The sequence below is a fragment of the Artibeus jamaicensis genome, unplaced genomic scaffold (genome assembly GCF_021234435.1).
Source record: "Artibeus jamaicensis isolate MK-2021 breed Jamaican fruit bat unplaced genomic scaffold, CSHL_Jam_final contig_519, whole genome shotgun sequence".
Lineage (NCBI taxonomy): Eukaryota > Metazoa > Chordata > Mammalia > Chiroptera > Phyllostomidae > Artibeus > Artibeus jamaicensis.
In genome coordinates, this window is record NW_026521871.1 from 53,678,751 (window position 1) to 53,695,250 (window position 16,500).

A 16,500-nucleotide genomic window follows, 5' to 3' on the forward strand; every position below is an offset into this window, starting at 1 on the left:
GTTTGCCCACATATTATTTTTAGCCTTACAATATACTTTTTCCCAAATTTTTACAACTTCTCAGTTAGCTTCAGACAGAACATACCCAATGTTGAACTAGCTTTTTAATATCCAGTATGATTTACAGAATTAAAGTTGCACTTTGATTAAAAAAAAAAAAAACAGCCCAAACAGTGAACTCCTACACTAGCACTAATTATTCACACACAAAAAGTTTTAATGCAAACAGCTTCCATGTTTCACTAAAACATTCTTCACTGTATCCTCTCTTACCCACCCGTGTTTCCCTCCACTACATACTACATCAACCCCTTTCACCTGGGAAAATGCTATGCACTGCTTTGAGAGGAAGAGAAGTTCATTTGGTCCCGCGGGCACTAAGCCATGAGTTATTTAATACCAATATAATGTAAATCACATTATATAAAATTCTTTATTGCCTTAGCTGGTGTGATTCAGTGGATTCAATGTTGGCCTGAAAATCAAAGGGTCACTGGTTTGATTCCCAGTTAGGGCACGTGCCCGGGTTGCAGGTCAGGTCTCCAGTACGTGGCACATGAAAGACAACCACATATTGATGTTTCTCTCCCTCCCTTCCCGTGTCTAAAAATAAATAAATAAAATATTTAAAAAATAAAATTATAATATTATGTGCAAATTTTATCCTAAGTGTTATAGACTGGTAAAATACAATCTATATGTATTATATTACAGTGTTTTAAATGATGAAAACTTCAACCAGTTCCCAATTTGACAATTCTAAACCACAAGAAACAAGGGAATAAACACTCAAGTCCTGGAGTTCATAAGAGAATAGGAAATAAACGCTCAAGTATTTAGCGGTGAAGATGCCGTTAAAGCACAGTATGATGTTCTACAGCTAAAGGGTGATGTACTCACAGGGAGCTTGGTGAAGGCCGGGTTGGCGACATGCTTCCCAAAGGTATCTTCCTGGAACTGGAGAAGCTGCACCACCAGCCCCGCCAGCGTTTTATTGGTGGGCGCGTCCGCATGGACATACTGCAAGATAAAGGCAGGGGCTCAAAAACGAGGACAATCATTCGGGAGAACATCACCGTCCTTCCTCGTACCTACTAAACAGGGACAGATTTATAAATGCCTGAGATGCGCAAACCTGCTGTCGAGTTTACAAAGACAAATACCAGGGGTGGCAGGGAGAACAGACACCAGTCTCTTTAGTTAACAGATCTTCAGAATAACAAATACCACACCTAAGAGATCCAACAACCCAGCTCATCGCACCTGGACCTCAGATGGTAAGATTCTGGACCTTGACTAGAGTCTGATGCTGCAACAGGATGAGGCCTACTGGCCAGTCTATTTTGTTATGTGGGATGAATGTAACTATTCTGTGGCCAGAGAGCAAACTATTGTTTTTAAAGCAGGTCCACACTCCTCTCATCAAGAGGTGGGGTCTATGCCCCCTTCTACTGAATCAGCAGCATCCTTAGTGACTTACTTGTAACCAACAGGATGCAGAAGTGATGCCATGTGACTTCTGAAAGTAAGTCAAAAAAGGTCCGACAGCTTCCACGTAGCTCTTTTGGGATACTCACCTTTGGAGCCCTGAACTATAAGGAAGGAGTCCAATCACCCTGACCCCACCATCCTCTGATGAAGCCCGGGTGACATGGAGATGCTATGGCCGCGAGCCCTAGCTGATGTCCCAGCAGACTGACAACGCAACCACCGGACACATCAGTAAAGACGGTTCCAGTTACTCCCGGCCCACAGCTGTCCAACTACCCCAGCCATCAAGTCTCCCCAGTTGAGGGCCCAGACATCACTAAGCAGAGACAACTGTCCCCACTGTGTCCCTTCCAATTCCTGACACACTGAACTTTAAGCATGATAAAATAGTTTTATGGCATTAAGTTTTGAGCATAAAATAGTGGTTGTCTTTATGCACTGAAAAAAATACACACACCAGCACTTCAAATTGTTAATTAAGACAGTAAATTTACGGGTTTTACCACAATAAAAAAACTGTTTTAAAACAATACATGTGAAAAGTTACCCAAACAGAGGATGAGGGCGTCGAAAGGCCAAACCAGTGGCAGAGAGCAAGCTTGCTCTACAGCAGAGAGAGGTAACAGGTACCGTGGCAGGGAAAGCATGAATTAGGAGCTGAATTAAATGTAAAAGTTGAACTTGGTATTAAATATTCACTATCACTGTAAGAAATCAACATTCAATATATTTTTTTAAAATCTCCAATTCTGAACAGGACAAATTCTATACTTTCTTCAGTTTCACGAAAGACAAGAAAAAAACTAAACTTTCCTCCTGGAGAAACCCTCTTTCCCAGGACCGCTCAACATTTCCAGAGTAATATGTTAAGTTTCTCTCACAATAAATGATTTTTAAGTTATTTATATATGGCAAAATATTGGCTTCACAGTCTACCATTACTACACATGAAGCTGAATAGCTCTCAATCTGTGCTACTGCCAAAGAGAGAGCGTAACACACCACAATTCTTCTTAAAGCTTAGTTAGCATCTTCTCAAGTTTTGGTCTGTTCAGGTGCATTGGCTTTCGACTCTAAACGAAGCAGCTAGTGCGTGGTTAACTTTGCTGAAGGCTGGCCCGAATTTTGTTGAAATATTTTACATGCAGTCTTCTCAACCAGAAGTTGGTAAAATCCCACCTGCTGCCTATTTCTCTGTGGCCCACAGCTAAGAATGATTTTTGGACGTACCCACAAGATAACTTTGCTACCTTTAATAAGTGCAGGATTCCCAAAGGGGTCATATTTTAAAAACCGCAAGTTTTTTGCATATGGTAAAGAATATGAAAAATTAATAACTATAACTTTTCCAGATACCTATAGATAACAAAAATAATGCCAACTCCTAAAACTGAAAAAAGACACCAACTTGGAGGAAGGCTGTTCAACTAAAGACAAATCAACCCTCCGGGCAAAACGTCATTTTTAATCCTTGAGATGTATATACACGTATCTTTGTAGACATTGTAAACTTCACTACTATACATGTTTCATTCAGTGTATGAGAAAAGGTTTAGAATGAGAAAGGTTTTGTGTGAACAAACCTCTCAGTTTCAAAAACATTGATACTCTCTTCAGCTTCACAAAAAACAAAAAACTAAATATTTTTAAATTGAAAGCCCAGAGACAATTACCTTAGATACTTTCAAATCCATTTTGAAATGATAAAATATTTTACTCTGATTAATTTTTTCCAAATGACCCACAAAAATAATCAAGCACAAAAATGTATGTAAGAGGTGATATTTAATTCATACATGAAATCTGAGCCCTGGCTGGTGTAGCTCAGTGGACTGAACCTGTGAACCGAGAGGTCACAAGTTAGATTCTCGGTCAGGGCACGTGGCTGGGTGGCGGGCCAGACCCCAGTAGGGGGGGCATGCGAGAGGCAATCGATGGATGTATCTCTCACACACTGATGTTTTTCTCTCTCCTCCTCCCTTCCCCCTCTCTACAATAACTAAAATCTTTTTCTTAAAAAAAACTGAGATTAGCCCTGGCTGGTACAGCTCAGTGGATTGAGCACAGGCCTGCGAACCACACGATCACGGTTCGATTCCGAGTCAGGGCACATGCCTGGGTTGCAGTTCAGTTCCCAGCAGGGGACGCAGGAGAGGCAACCACACATTGATGTTTCTCTCCTTCTCTCCTTCCCTTCCTCTCTAAAGATAAATAGATACAATTTAAAATTTTTTTTCCCTTAAAAAAACAAAACAAAACAGATTAACATGCTACTGCTAACTACATCTGATACCCACTCAAAAGACAGTCAATGTGTGACTTTCAAATGATTTTAAATCAACTTTTAAAAACTGAGAAACAGTGACATTCTACTTAACCAACAAGAGCGAAGCAGGCTGTCCTGCAAAGCCCCGGGCTGCTGGCCGGACGCCACGAACCTGTAAAACGCGCTACCTGACAACTAGTCAGGGGCACGGACCTCCTTCCCGAGATGGTCAAATCAGAAAAGTGACACAGCCAACATAACATTGGCCATCTGGTGCGAGGGAATGAAACATACACCTGTTTTTCACCACATTGGCAAAAAACACACTTTTTGGTATGCTGCACAATTTTTTCTTAATGATTTTTTAAATTTATTTTCAGAGAGAGGGGAAGAGGAGGAAGAGAGGGAGAGAAACATCAGTGTGTGGTTGCCTCTTGCACGCCCCCCACTGGGGGCCTGGCCCACAACCCAGGCCTGTGCCCTGACTGGGAATTGAATCAGCAACCCCTTGGTTCACAGGCCACACTCAATTCACTAAGCCATACCAGCCAGGGTCAGAATTTTCGTAATTAGTTTATGCATGCCATGAGATGGAAAAAAATTAAAAATCACTGTTCTATGGCATATCTCTGGAAGCAGTAGAAATGAACTTGGTTACCAGTATGGGACAGTGGAATGAGCATTACATTTGGCTGAAAGACATAAGTTCAACACTCTTGGTTGCTAATCAGTGGTGTCCTTAAACAGTTCGCTTGATTCCCACATTCTAATTTTCCACTTGTAAGTGGGGAGTCAGACCATCTCCCACCGGACTGTTGCTCGAATCAAACGAGAGTCCTTAGACATGGACTGTGGAAATGTGAGGGGTTATGGTACTTTCGCCATATATCCCACTGTCAGTCTGCTTCATTCTTTTTTTTTTTTTTAAAGCTTTTTTTTATGGAGAGGGAGAAAGAGAGGGAGGGAAACACTGATGTAAGAGAGGGAAATACCTATCAGTTGCCTCTTGTTCACACCCTGACCAGGGACCGAACCCACAACCCGGGCATGTACCCTGACCGGGAATGGAACCGGCGACCTTCAGCTTTGCAGGACACAGCCCAGCTAACTGAGCCTCACCAATCAGGGTGAGGCTCAGAACAAAAAGTTCTTAACAGCTTTCAAAATACTGACTCCTGATTATGAAAAAAGAAATTAATGATTATATAGACTATTTCAGTCAAACATTTCATCGTTTCATCAAAAAAAGCTCAACATCATGTTTTATTTGACAACAAGAGTGTTTTAGTCTCAAAGTACTTTGGTTAAGAAACTTTGGAAGACATGTTTAAAATTTTATCAATAAACCTGCTTTATATTCCCTGTGACAATAAATTATAAAGTTTAACTTGTCCCTAAACAATCCTATTGCAACAAATGTCCCATAAAAAAGAACTGTCTTAATCTGTTAAATAATTCATGTAAAGGGCATTTAAATTCTTTTTTAGATAATATTCTATTTTAGTGATCATCCTTAAATCTAAATCATTCTCAAATCTTATATCAGGAATTAGCAAAAATTCAGGAAGAAACTTCTGAAATGTTGATGGCTTACAGATACACTTCACCTCCAAGGTATGTGAGACCTGTGAAGTTTTATAACTGGACAACCACTCGGAAACTGTGGACAGAAATACAGTGCTCACCTCTACCAAAGTTAAGTTGAAAGACATGTAAACAATACAAAGACAGGAACTTAGGTAGATGAACAAGCTTCCACACTGCTACCAGACCTAAAGTGCAATGTCAGGCAAGCAGTTAACCTCTCCAGGCTTTAGCTGCCTGGTCTCTAAAGTGGTCACTTCCTCTGGACTCCTCTGGCCTAGCTGAAGCTCATCCCAATCAAGAGGTCTGCACTCTCTCCTCTGTTTTGCTAAGCCAAATTTATCTACGAAGCCTAAATGAATAGGCTCCTAGACTGGTTTAATCTGTTCATTCACTGAACAAATATTTACTGAACACCTACCAAGGGCATTTAGAAAACAAAAATAGAAGGAAGTTCTTTTAATTTACAATCACCTGGGTTTTACAAGTAGGTGTCTATGCCTATCTTTCCCACAAAGTGTGAGTTCCTTAAAGAGAGACAGGTGTAGGGGAAAAAAAGGAGGGGGTGGGTGTGGAGGGATTTGGAGCCAGGCAAGGCAGGATTCAGTGAATGCCAAATCTGCCACTCCTAACTGCAGTATCAGAGAAATTACTTAAATCTGGAGCCTCAGGTTCCTCTCCTGTGTAAAATGAAGTAAATAATGTCTATCATTCAGGAATATTGTGAGGATTTATGTGAGTTACATCTTAAATGCCTGGACGTGGTGGATGCTCAATTATTCACTGGATGCATAGAGAGACCCATCAATAAAAAGGGGACCATCGATGTCATGTTTATTTCACATAGTTGCTGAGATCAATTTGAAACTACAGTATTAAATGTAATTAAAAATTTTTCATTAAAATCCGTCCATGTGTACAGGATACAGTGTGTACGAAAGAAGCAAAGAACCTCTGGCCAATGCTTTCACCACTCCAATACCACTCTCAGAAACTGATAGAATTTTGGCTACAAAGTCAATTCTGAATCTGAGTAAACCCAAGAAATGTACTATGGCTTTAAGAAACTGTGACAGCTCTGGCCCAACAGCCCAGTTGGTTAAAGCATTGACCTTATACACCAAGGTTGAGGGTCCATCTCAGGTCAGGGCACATACAAGAAAACATAAGTTAGTAGAACAAATCTATGTTTTTCTTTCTGAAATCAAAAAAAAAGGAAAATTTACAAAAACGAAACCCTGAGCAGTCAAACCTAACTTTGACTTTGTCTTTAAGACCTGAGGGACACGGGTCAATGTTAATAACCTAGTGGTCTCCCCACACTGGGATGAACCCTCACTCAGCCTCACTGCCATTTCCGCACCCACCCAAACAAATCTCTGAGGGGTTATCCACTGAACATGCCCTGGCTGGTGTAGCTCAGTGGATTGACCACGGGCCTGCAAACCAGAGGATCTCAGTTTGATTCCCAGTCAAGACACATGCCTGGGTTGCAAGCCATTTCCCAGCAGGGGATGCATGAGAGGCAACCATACATTGATATTTCTCTCCCTCTCACCTTCCCTTCCCTTCTAAAGATAAATAAATAAAATCTTTTTTTAAAGTGCCAAAAAAAACCTGGGACCAGATGCAGAATTTAGAGAGGTGGAAATATTTTTTCCTTCCCTTGATATGTGATTTGAACAGTCCTTTGGGAATCACAAAACAATAACCTAAAGGAGTATTACTCACTCCTGGGTATTTTTCTTCATTAAGGCTACATTGATGAAGCAATACAATATTATAAGTTAACTATATCTGAGTAAAACTGGGGATGGGGGAAGCCAGACTGAACTTAAGACCCAAGACACTGTCTAAAGGGCACGTGATAAAAAAATAACCAATACTTTCATAATATATATTCCACTCCCTGAGCCACTTCCATAAGCCCTATTTAAGTACATACAAAACAAAAAAGTGACCAGTTTATCACTATGTGAAAGAGCAATAGTGAATCCTAAATGTGACTCTAAAATTTCATCAAAGAAAAAAAAACCAAAGCACCTAAAAATATACTGTAATTATACTGTCTCTCACTTCCTACAACTTCAGATAAGAAATTGTCATTTCTGGAAGTACCACTGTGTGATGTCAAAAAAAAAAAAAAAAAAAACCCCGAGATCCCTGCCCATGCCTAACAACTTCAAAACACCTCACTGCACCACACACCTCAACTAAGCAGACTCCTAGACTATCTTTTCGTTCATTCAGCACCCATTTACTAAGCAACTACTAAAGGAGAGGCCATGAGTACCAATCATGCTCAAGGACACACTGTACTGAACAGGCCTGACGAGATTCTTCCCCCACTGCTATGGTCTTCAATGAGGAAGTCCAGATCTGAAAAAGGTGTTCCGGAAATTTGGGGACAGAGGGAGTATTTTTTGGCAGTCTGCTTCGTTACACTTTCTAAGGGAGACATTCCTAAATATTTACAGTAAGGGGAAGGTGAGCATTTGTTCTAATCACGGGGTTAAGCCACTCTTTCAATATCGCTGACTCTGCGTAACTTACATCCCAAAGGTAGGACAAATAAATTTTTTTTCAAAAAGTGTGCGAAGAAGATGATATGAAATGGGGTTCTCAGGGAAGGCCTCACTGACAAACACACAGGTATAGCGAACATTAAGTCTTGTGCTCTCACTACATGTAACCTAAAATTCTGTAAACTGTGTATTTTTAATATTAGTTCTCATCAATACTGTAAGTGAATATACTAACCAACCTGCCGAACACAATTGTCCAGATCCGTTCTCTAGCATATCAACAACAGGTAGAAGGACCTTAGTTACCTCACTTGACTTTGAAGACTAATCTCCAAACAAAAAGAAGCTGCTTTTCCACACTGGCTCAGACAGTTTTTAATAACCATTGTTCACACATCTAACGCATCTAACAAAAGACAAAGATTCGCACCCTCCTGGTTGCAGAGATCTACTGTTCCTGCGCACTGGGGTCAGTAGGTGCTTCGCTAGTGATGCGTGGGCCCCCGGGAGCCTGGCCCTAGGGTCCCCGCGGAGCCCGAGGCGCGCGGGCTCCGCGAGCAGACCGCGGGGGCGTGGCGAGCCGGGTGCCGGCCTTTGTTGTCCCTCGTGGCGCGCGGGGGGGAGGGGAGACCCGGGGCCCGCGAGGCCAGTAGCCGCCCTGGCCCCAGTCGCGTGACCTCCGGGGCCCCACAGGCGCGTGAACCCACCTTCTTGTAGTGCTTGCCAAGCCAGACCCGCACAGAATCCAGCTGGGATACGGTCTCCGGGCTCTCCCAAAACTTGCTGGCCGGGCCCCCTTCCTTCCGCCGATAAACCGCCAAGCCTACAGCCACCGCCGCGCCTCCCGCACCCGCGGCGCCCGCCGCCGTCCCAGGACCGCCGCCGCCCGCTGCCGCGGCCATAGTCACCGTCCGTGGTCCCCACCGCCTGACCTGCCCCAGCCCTCGCGGCGTTCCCCGTTCGCACCCGCGCGCGCGCGCGCGCAGCCGCCACCACCTTTCCCCGGCCCCGCCCAACCAACCTTCTTCCGGCGCAGCCGTCCGGCCCCGCCTCTTCTCGGACCAGCGCCCTAACCGACGTGGGCGCGCACTCACGCATGCGCAATCCTCGCGCGGGGGTTTGGCGCACGGGCCTGTACGTCTACCTGCCTTGCCTGCTCGTTCGCGCTGTCCGCTCTCCTGTCAACTACCTCATCTCGGCCTCTGCGTGACTGTCTCTCTCCGGGTTCCTGTGTCACATCGTTCTGCGGTCAACAACTGCATGGAGGTTTTCTGTCGCCGGTGGCCGCCGCCGGAGAGAAAAGGGCTGGTGTGAGAAGTTCGGAAGGGAAAGCCCGTTGAGGTTGTCAGCGCTGGCGGACGACCCGCTCGCAGGATGGGAATCTTCACCTGCATCGCTCGCCCTCCGACCTTCCGCTCCACGCGGTCGCGTCGGCCTTTGTGCACAGCCACAGGTGACAGCCATCCGAGACTTCGTCTACACACACCTTCCTGCCCCTCGTGGCTCCAGCCACACCAGCTTATACGAGCCTCGGGGCCCTTTCTCCGGCGGCCCCGGAGACCTGCAGCTCTTTCCCTCTGGTTGTCATTAGGCGCTTTCAAATTCATAGCTTAAAGGTACTTAAGAAAAGCCTTCCCTGACGGAACAATCTTGAACGACTAATCACACTCGACATTGCCTAGGTAGCATTCCCTCGCCACGATCTGGTATTTTTCTTATTTATCATCCACATAAGTTACCTGAGAACTTAGTCTTGACCTGTGTCCACAGGAGCAGAGCCTGTTATCTAAATATTGTTCAATAAATATTTGATGAATGGATGGCCCAGAGAGAAGCAGAAAGGCTTTAAATTATTAAAGTATGAATGGCTGTTAGGGAGTTACGAACATAATGCTCTAAGACCTCAGAACAGTAGCTGAACTAATTGTAAGAAAGTCTGGTGAGATTTTGAGACCAAGTTTTAAGAACGAACGGAATGCAGCCGAGGCCTTGGGGGCCCAGCAGTAGGGTGGCTGGTGCTGAGGCTCAGAAAGCAGAGGCAACTGAGCCGAGCTGAACAGAGGCCAGAGGCCCAGTCACTCCTGACCTTTGTGGCTTCCGCCTCCCAGCTGACCAAACTCTGGACTGTGACCACACTCCAGGATTCCCAAGGCCTGTTCTCTGATTTCCATCAATTCTTACAAGTTTTCCCTCCTCAAGCACTCCGACATCTCCTTAAGTGAAGACAGGGAGGGACCCTAAAGGGCAATGAAGCTGCTAATTTAATGAACACTACAGTTTCCTCTAAACATATATTAATTTTTTTTAATATATGGAATGTGAAGGGAAGAAAGGACATTTCTGACACACAGAAACAACTGGAACAAAGGCATTCACGTGCGAAAGCATGCTTGGTGAGATTGTCCTTAAGTCCACAGAATGGTAGCAGAGAAGTTACATGGTTGTGGCAGTAAATTTTGACTTTATCCTGTAAACAGTGGGAAACCAGCTTGAACAGAGAGAATGACATGATGAGACTTCCAGATTATGACAGGGATTTTCATCTGGTGTGCCGCAAGAACTTTTAATACCTCTTTTCCCTTAGATTGTCCAAAAAATGACAACAGCCAACACAACAAACAATAGCCATCTGGTGTGAATGAGTGAAAATTACACTTATTTTTTTGTCAGATGGGCAAAAAATATTTTGATGTTCCACAGAATTTTAGTAATTAGTTTTTGAGTGTCATGAGATGAAAAAGGTTGAAAATAGCTGGATTAGCCTGGCTGGTGTAGCTCAGTGGATTAAGCGTGGACCTGCGAACCAAAGAATTGAGGTTCGATTCCCAGTCAGGGCACATGCCTGGGTTGCAGGCCAGTTCCCAGCATGGGATGCACGAGAGGCAACCATACATTGATATTTCTCTCCTTCTCTCTTTCCCTTCCCCTCTAAAGATAAATAAATAAAATCTAAAAAAAAATAGCTGGATTAGAAAAATAACAACTGCAACCATATGAGTGATGGATCAGAAAAAAGACTGGAGAAAAGATAACCTGATAAGCTGTCTAGGAGAGAAATAGTGAGAATAAAATATAAGTATGACGTGGAGCGTGCCCTCTAAGAGCCCAGAAATAATGATAATAGCTGGTGTTTGTGGAGCACTTGTGCTATCCCTTTTGGTGCCTTGTGCTAAGTACACCTACGTTCCTGCAGATAAGGATATCGAGGCAGAGAGAGGTTTACTGGCTAGCTAGTATCAGTCAGGTTTTGGAACCCAGGAATCAGACCCTGGAGTACTACCACTCCCTCTTCCAAAGTACAACGTGTTTTCTAGAGAAGAGCAGAGAAAAATGCACTGGAGGAGTTCAGAAAGCTACTTCATATGCCCAGAGCCATGGAGAGGGCAGTAATATTCCAACTTGTTTGCTCAAATAACATCTAAAATAATGTTATATACCATACACCTATTTTATTTTTAGAAACACATCTTTTCACACCCAAAATAAATGCTGGTTTATAAGAACCAGTGTATTTCCCTGGAAAGTCCTCCATGTCATCAGACTAAAAATAATCATTTGAAAATCCCCCCAAATTGAATAATTGAAAAGAGCACATTATAAAAATGGACATTTTATATATAATGGTTACATCACTTTTTAAAAGTTTTTATTTTGAAATAACATCAAACAAAAAGTTGCAAGTACAGTACAAAGAACTTTTTTTTAATTTTTAAAGTTTATTAATTTTTAGATAGTGATAAACACAGATTTTTGTTGCTGTTGTTCCATTACACATTCCTTGGTTTGATTCCTCCATGTGCACAACCTTGGCATGTTGAGATGACTGATGCTCTAACTAACTGAGCTGCCTGGCCACGGCAAACTTTCTCTTTTCTTGAACTGTATGACAGCAGTATGTTGCTGACATGCCCATTACTCAAAAATCTTTGTGTTTCCTACAGGCAAGTATATTCTCTTAAATGTTAATCACAATAACATTAAAACTATGCTCAGACTCCATTCAAGATTTTCTTGTTACCCCTGTAAGGTCCCTTATACCAAAGTTTCCAGATCAGAATCATTCATTGCATTAGGTCAAGTTTCCAGTCTTCTCCAGTCTGGAATGGTTCCCATCTTTAATTTTCACCGCACTGAAAACGTTGAAGATTACAAGCCAGCTGTTTTACAGAAATGTCCCTCAGTTTGGGTTTGGTTGATGTTCTTCATTCTGTGTTGTTTCCAATTTCATGAAATCCAGAGGCTCATGATTTCACCTCTATTGCTCTGATGACTTGATTAAGAGAGTATCCCCCAGGCTTCTCTACTGCGAAGCTATCCGTTATGCCTCTGTAGTCAACTGGAATTGTCTGGGAGGTATTTATATATCCAATTCCTCATCAAAATTTCTGTAAATTTTTATCTGTAAAGCAAGGGTAACCATGACAGTGGTGACACTGACACAGGGAATAGAATGGAAAGTTCCGAAATAAACCCGTACACCTATGGGCAACTAATTTGTGATAAGGCTGCCAAAATCATTACCAGTCTTTTTCAACCAATGGTGAGAAAATTGGATGGCTACATGCAAGAAAATGAAATTAGACCCTCACCTCACACTACATGCAAAAGTTAACTTGCAGTGCATCAAAGGCCTAAACCTGAGTTTTGTAAAACTACAAAACTCAGAAGAAAACATGAGGGCAAATGTTCATAGTTTGGATAAGCAAAATGTGACACACAGGATGAAATACAAGGTCTGTCCAGAAGGTATCCAGCCATGTGATATGAAAAATAGAGATGTTGACTGAAGAAGATACAAGAAACATTGTGTATACTGCCTCAGTCCCCTTCAAAGTAGGCATGCTGGGCCCTCACACAGTTCTCCCAATTGTCATCAGCTGCCCTGTCCTGTTTTGTTTTCCTGAATTTCATCGACAGTCTGAAATCTCTTCTCTTTCAAAGGTGATTTTAGTTTTGGGAAAAGCCAGAAGTCACAGGGTGTCAAATCTGGGCTGTAGGGGGGCTGAGTCACCTGGGTGATTGGATGTTTCACCAGAAAAACTCTGCATGAGATGTGATGAATGAGCAGGTATGTTGTCATGATGAAGCTGCCAATCACCAGTTGCCCATATCTGGGGTCTTCTGAATCATCCAAATAGTTTCCATGGAGGAATGTTCAAGCTGAATGCAAAATTGGATGCAGATCTGTTGCTGTACTCTCTCAGACATTTTGAATGTGTTGACCACACGGTACACATGCTCACTTAAGGGCTTGTACTGTGAAGTCGTCATTGTTCACACATGTACATTCCAGTCCAGTCCCTGGCTGCCAGGTTACGAACTGTTCTCATTATGTTAACAATGGTCGGACTTTCTTTGGACAGACCTCATATTGTTCACCTTTAAAAAAGAAGGTGATTCTGCCATGGTTGGCTTGCTCAGTTAGTTGGAGCATCATCCCATACACCAAAAGGTTGTGGGTTCAATTCCCAGTTGGGACACATACCTAGGTTGCAGGTTCGATCCCCAGTAGGGGCGCATACAGGAAACAACTAATCAGTGTCTGTTGCTGTCTCTCCCTTCCCAATAAATAAACGTATCCTCAGGTACGGATTAAAAAAAAATAACTAAAAGTACACAATTTATGGACCAATTTTATTCCCTTGCAGCTTTTTTCCTTTACTCCATTTGGGTGTATGTATTTGTGAACTTGACTAATTCATAAACTTTAGGTAATCAGAGTGTAATATACTACGTCAAAAAAATTTTGTGCTTATGCATAATCTCTTGTTCTTCATGTCAGTATCTTTCACATTTTATGTGAGAATTTTAAACTCTGTGTAAATAAGCACTATGGATTTTTAAAAGATGTTATTTATTTATTTTTACAGACAGAGGAAGGGAGGGAATAAGAGAGGAAGAGAAACATCCATGTGCCAGAGAAACCTCGACCAGGTGCCTCTTTCATGCCCCCAACTGGAGACCCAGCCCACAGCCCAGGCATGTGCCCTGACTGGGAATTGAACCAGTGGCCTTTTGGTTCCCAAGCTGGTACTCAATCCACTGAGCCACACCAGCCAGGGCTATATTTTTTAAATAGAAAAAAGAAAAAAAAGAGCTAAAAAAAGAGTAGAAGAAACTCCTTTTCCCAGATACAAGATTCATAAAATGGCCGAAGTCCCCTCTGTATTTCATTTCAAATAAACAAACAAAAGCACACAAAACCAACTCAGGCCTAATGGCAAACCATCTCTTGGTTGGTGGCACAAATTCTGAGGACAGACGGACTCAATGCAAAGGCTCCACTACTAAACATCTCAGTGGCCTCCAGCAAATCACCCCACTCTAAGCCTCAGTTTCCTCACTCATAAAACAGAGATGCTAAGAGTGGATCATTAGAATCATTGGGAAGATCAAGGACATAAATATACAGCACTTGGTGACAATCATATTTACCTGGAACCTTACTTAGCCTAAGAAATTATTCATATTCATAACAACAATAATGTGTGGTTAACACATTCTAACTACATTTTTATGATATAATCACACAAAAATATCTTCAATAGTTCACTAATTACTGACCTTGTTTAAAAAAAATCAGTAAGCCTTAGATGAGTCTTTCTCTTTCCCCGATATTTATTGGAGGCAGCTAACAGTGCCTGGGCCAAGTAAGGAGGCAGTCGACCTTGACCAGAGTCAAGGTCAAGGAAGTGGTCCACATGCCCGAAGATTGGTTACTTACAGAGGGAGTAAGCAAACAAGTAAATACATTGAGGGCAATAAGAGCCGAGTTTCTCACTGTTAGAGAGGAAGTTAAAAACATGGAGGTGGGGAAGGCTCGAATGAGCCTTTGGCGTTTAACAGGAATCAGAGGTGTCATGTGAATGTATTATTTTCAATAGATCAATAAATAAATAGAACTGTGTGCACATTTATGTGTACGTGTCTGTAAGTATACAGATAGCTCATTAGCAATGAACACACCTAGTGCCCAGATCTTGGTTTCTAAATACCATATGTGACTCAAAGGAAGCAGAGCCCTTCGGAGAAGTAGCTGGTTCTAGTGCTATGGCACGGAAATGTATGGGTATGGTACATTTAGGATGGTAACTGATTGAGTAAAATAGGAATCCATGAATGCATAATGATATAAATAAATTAATGGAGAAAAGAGAAAGTGCTTCCCTATGGTGGAATGCCAGTTACAAATGTGGAAAGAGTGATAAGGTTAGAAAATCACCTCTTGGCAACCGTCATAGGGGCAATTGATTCAGACAACTGAATCTCAAATACATGCTAAAAGTAGTGGTGAAATTTTGTAGAGATGTGAAATATTTACTTCTTTCAAAGTATCAGCTCACAAGGTACTTATTAATCACACAGTGAAGCAAACTGCCAAACACCACCTGAACCACATGGTCAAGGTCAACTGTGCCAGTAATGGGACAAAAAACCTGGTGTGCCACGAGATGAAAGAACACATTCACTCCTGTGTGGTGCTGTGAAAAATGCCTGACTTAAATCTAACCATGGGGAAACATCAGACGAATCCAAAGTGAGAAGCAGTCTCCAAAGTAACTGGCCTGGCCCTTACTCAGTTGGTTAGAGCATCATTCTAACACACTAAGGTTGTGGGTTTGACCTCTGGTCGGGGCACTTACAAGAAGCAACCAATGAATGCATCAATGAGTGGATCAACAAATCAGTGTTAGTGTCTTTCTCTCTCCCCCTTCTTCTCTTTCTAAAATCAATAAGTCAAATTTGAAATAAATAAAGTAATTGGCCCATGCTTTTAAATACCGTCTGGGTTGTGGCAGGTAAAGACAGTCTTAGGAACTGTTCGAGATTGAAGGAGACTAAAGAGACACGACATATATGTGGCATATGATCTTGTATATTACTGGAACATTAGCAAGATTTGAATAGGGTCTGTAAATTGGATGTAGTATTAGATGTACTTTACCCTCTTGATTTTGATGACTGTATGTAGAAGAGTGTCCTTATTCTTAGGAAATACACACTAGGGTATTTAAGGGTAATTGGATATCAAGTCTGCAATTTCTTTCCGAGAGAAAGAGAATACAAAGCCTTATGAAAACTTTCACTAAGCCTTATGACAACTTTCGGTATGATGGTAGGACAACAGCTTTATAAAGACCAAACTGGGCCCTGGCTGATGTAGCTCAGTGGATTGAGCAGGGGCCTGTGAAGCAAAGGGTTGCCTGTTCGATTCCCAGTCAGGGCACATGCCTGAGTTGCAGGCCAGGTCCCCAGTAGGGGACACTTGAGAGGAAACCACACATTGATGTTTTTCTCCCACTCTTTCTCCTTCCCTCCCCCTCTCTCTAAAAATAAATAAAATATTAGAAAAAAAATTTTTAAAAAGATCAAACCGGGTTTAATCATTTGTTACTACCCTGGCTAGAATTACGGCTCCAAGGCCATTTCCAGGCTCATTCTCTGAGCCTATGAAGCTTGACTTCACACCTTCTCTAGTCATGGCTGCTTCCCAGCCCCAGAAATCACAATTCTTTTGACTTCCCAAACCAGAGATTAGTTTCACCATTTCAAATAATACTCTGAATGGGTCAAGGATTATAACACTGAATACTACTTTTAAAATCAGACTTGCTTTTTTCTTTTGTTATTCTG

At 42.3% G+C, this 16,500-nt stretch overlaps 1 protein-coding gene across 1 annotated transcript in view; it reads right to left on the reverse strand.

Moving 5' to 3' along the window:
• Positions 1-8,862, reverse strand: part of SMARCC1 (SWI/SNF related, matrix associated, actin dependent regulator of chromatin subfamily c member 1) — a 109,180-nt gene extending 100,318 nt beyond the window's left edge. The window contains exons 1-2 of the mRNA XM_037130408.2: positions 8,574-8,862; positions 901-1,020 (exon numbers count right to left, since the gene is read on the reverse strand). Of these exons, the coding sequence (XP_036986303.2) occupies positions 901-1,020; positions 8,574-8,768 (315 nt within the window). The 5' untranslated portion in view covers positions 8,769-8,862. The remainder of the gene's footprint in view (positions 1-900; positions 1,021-8,573) is intronic.
• Positions 8,863-16,500: the final 7,638 nt, after the last annotated feature.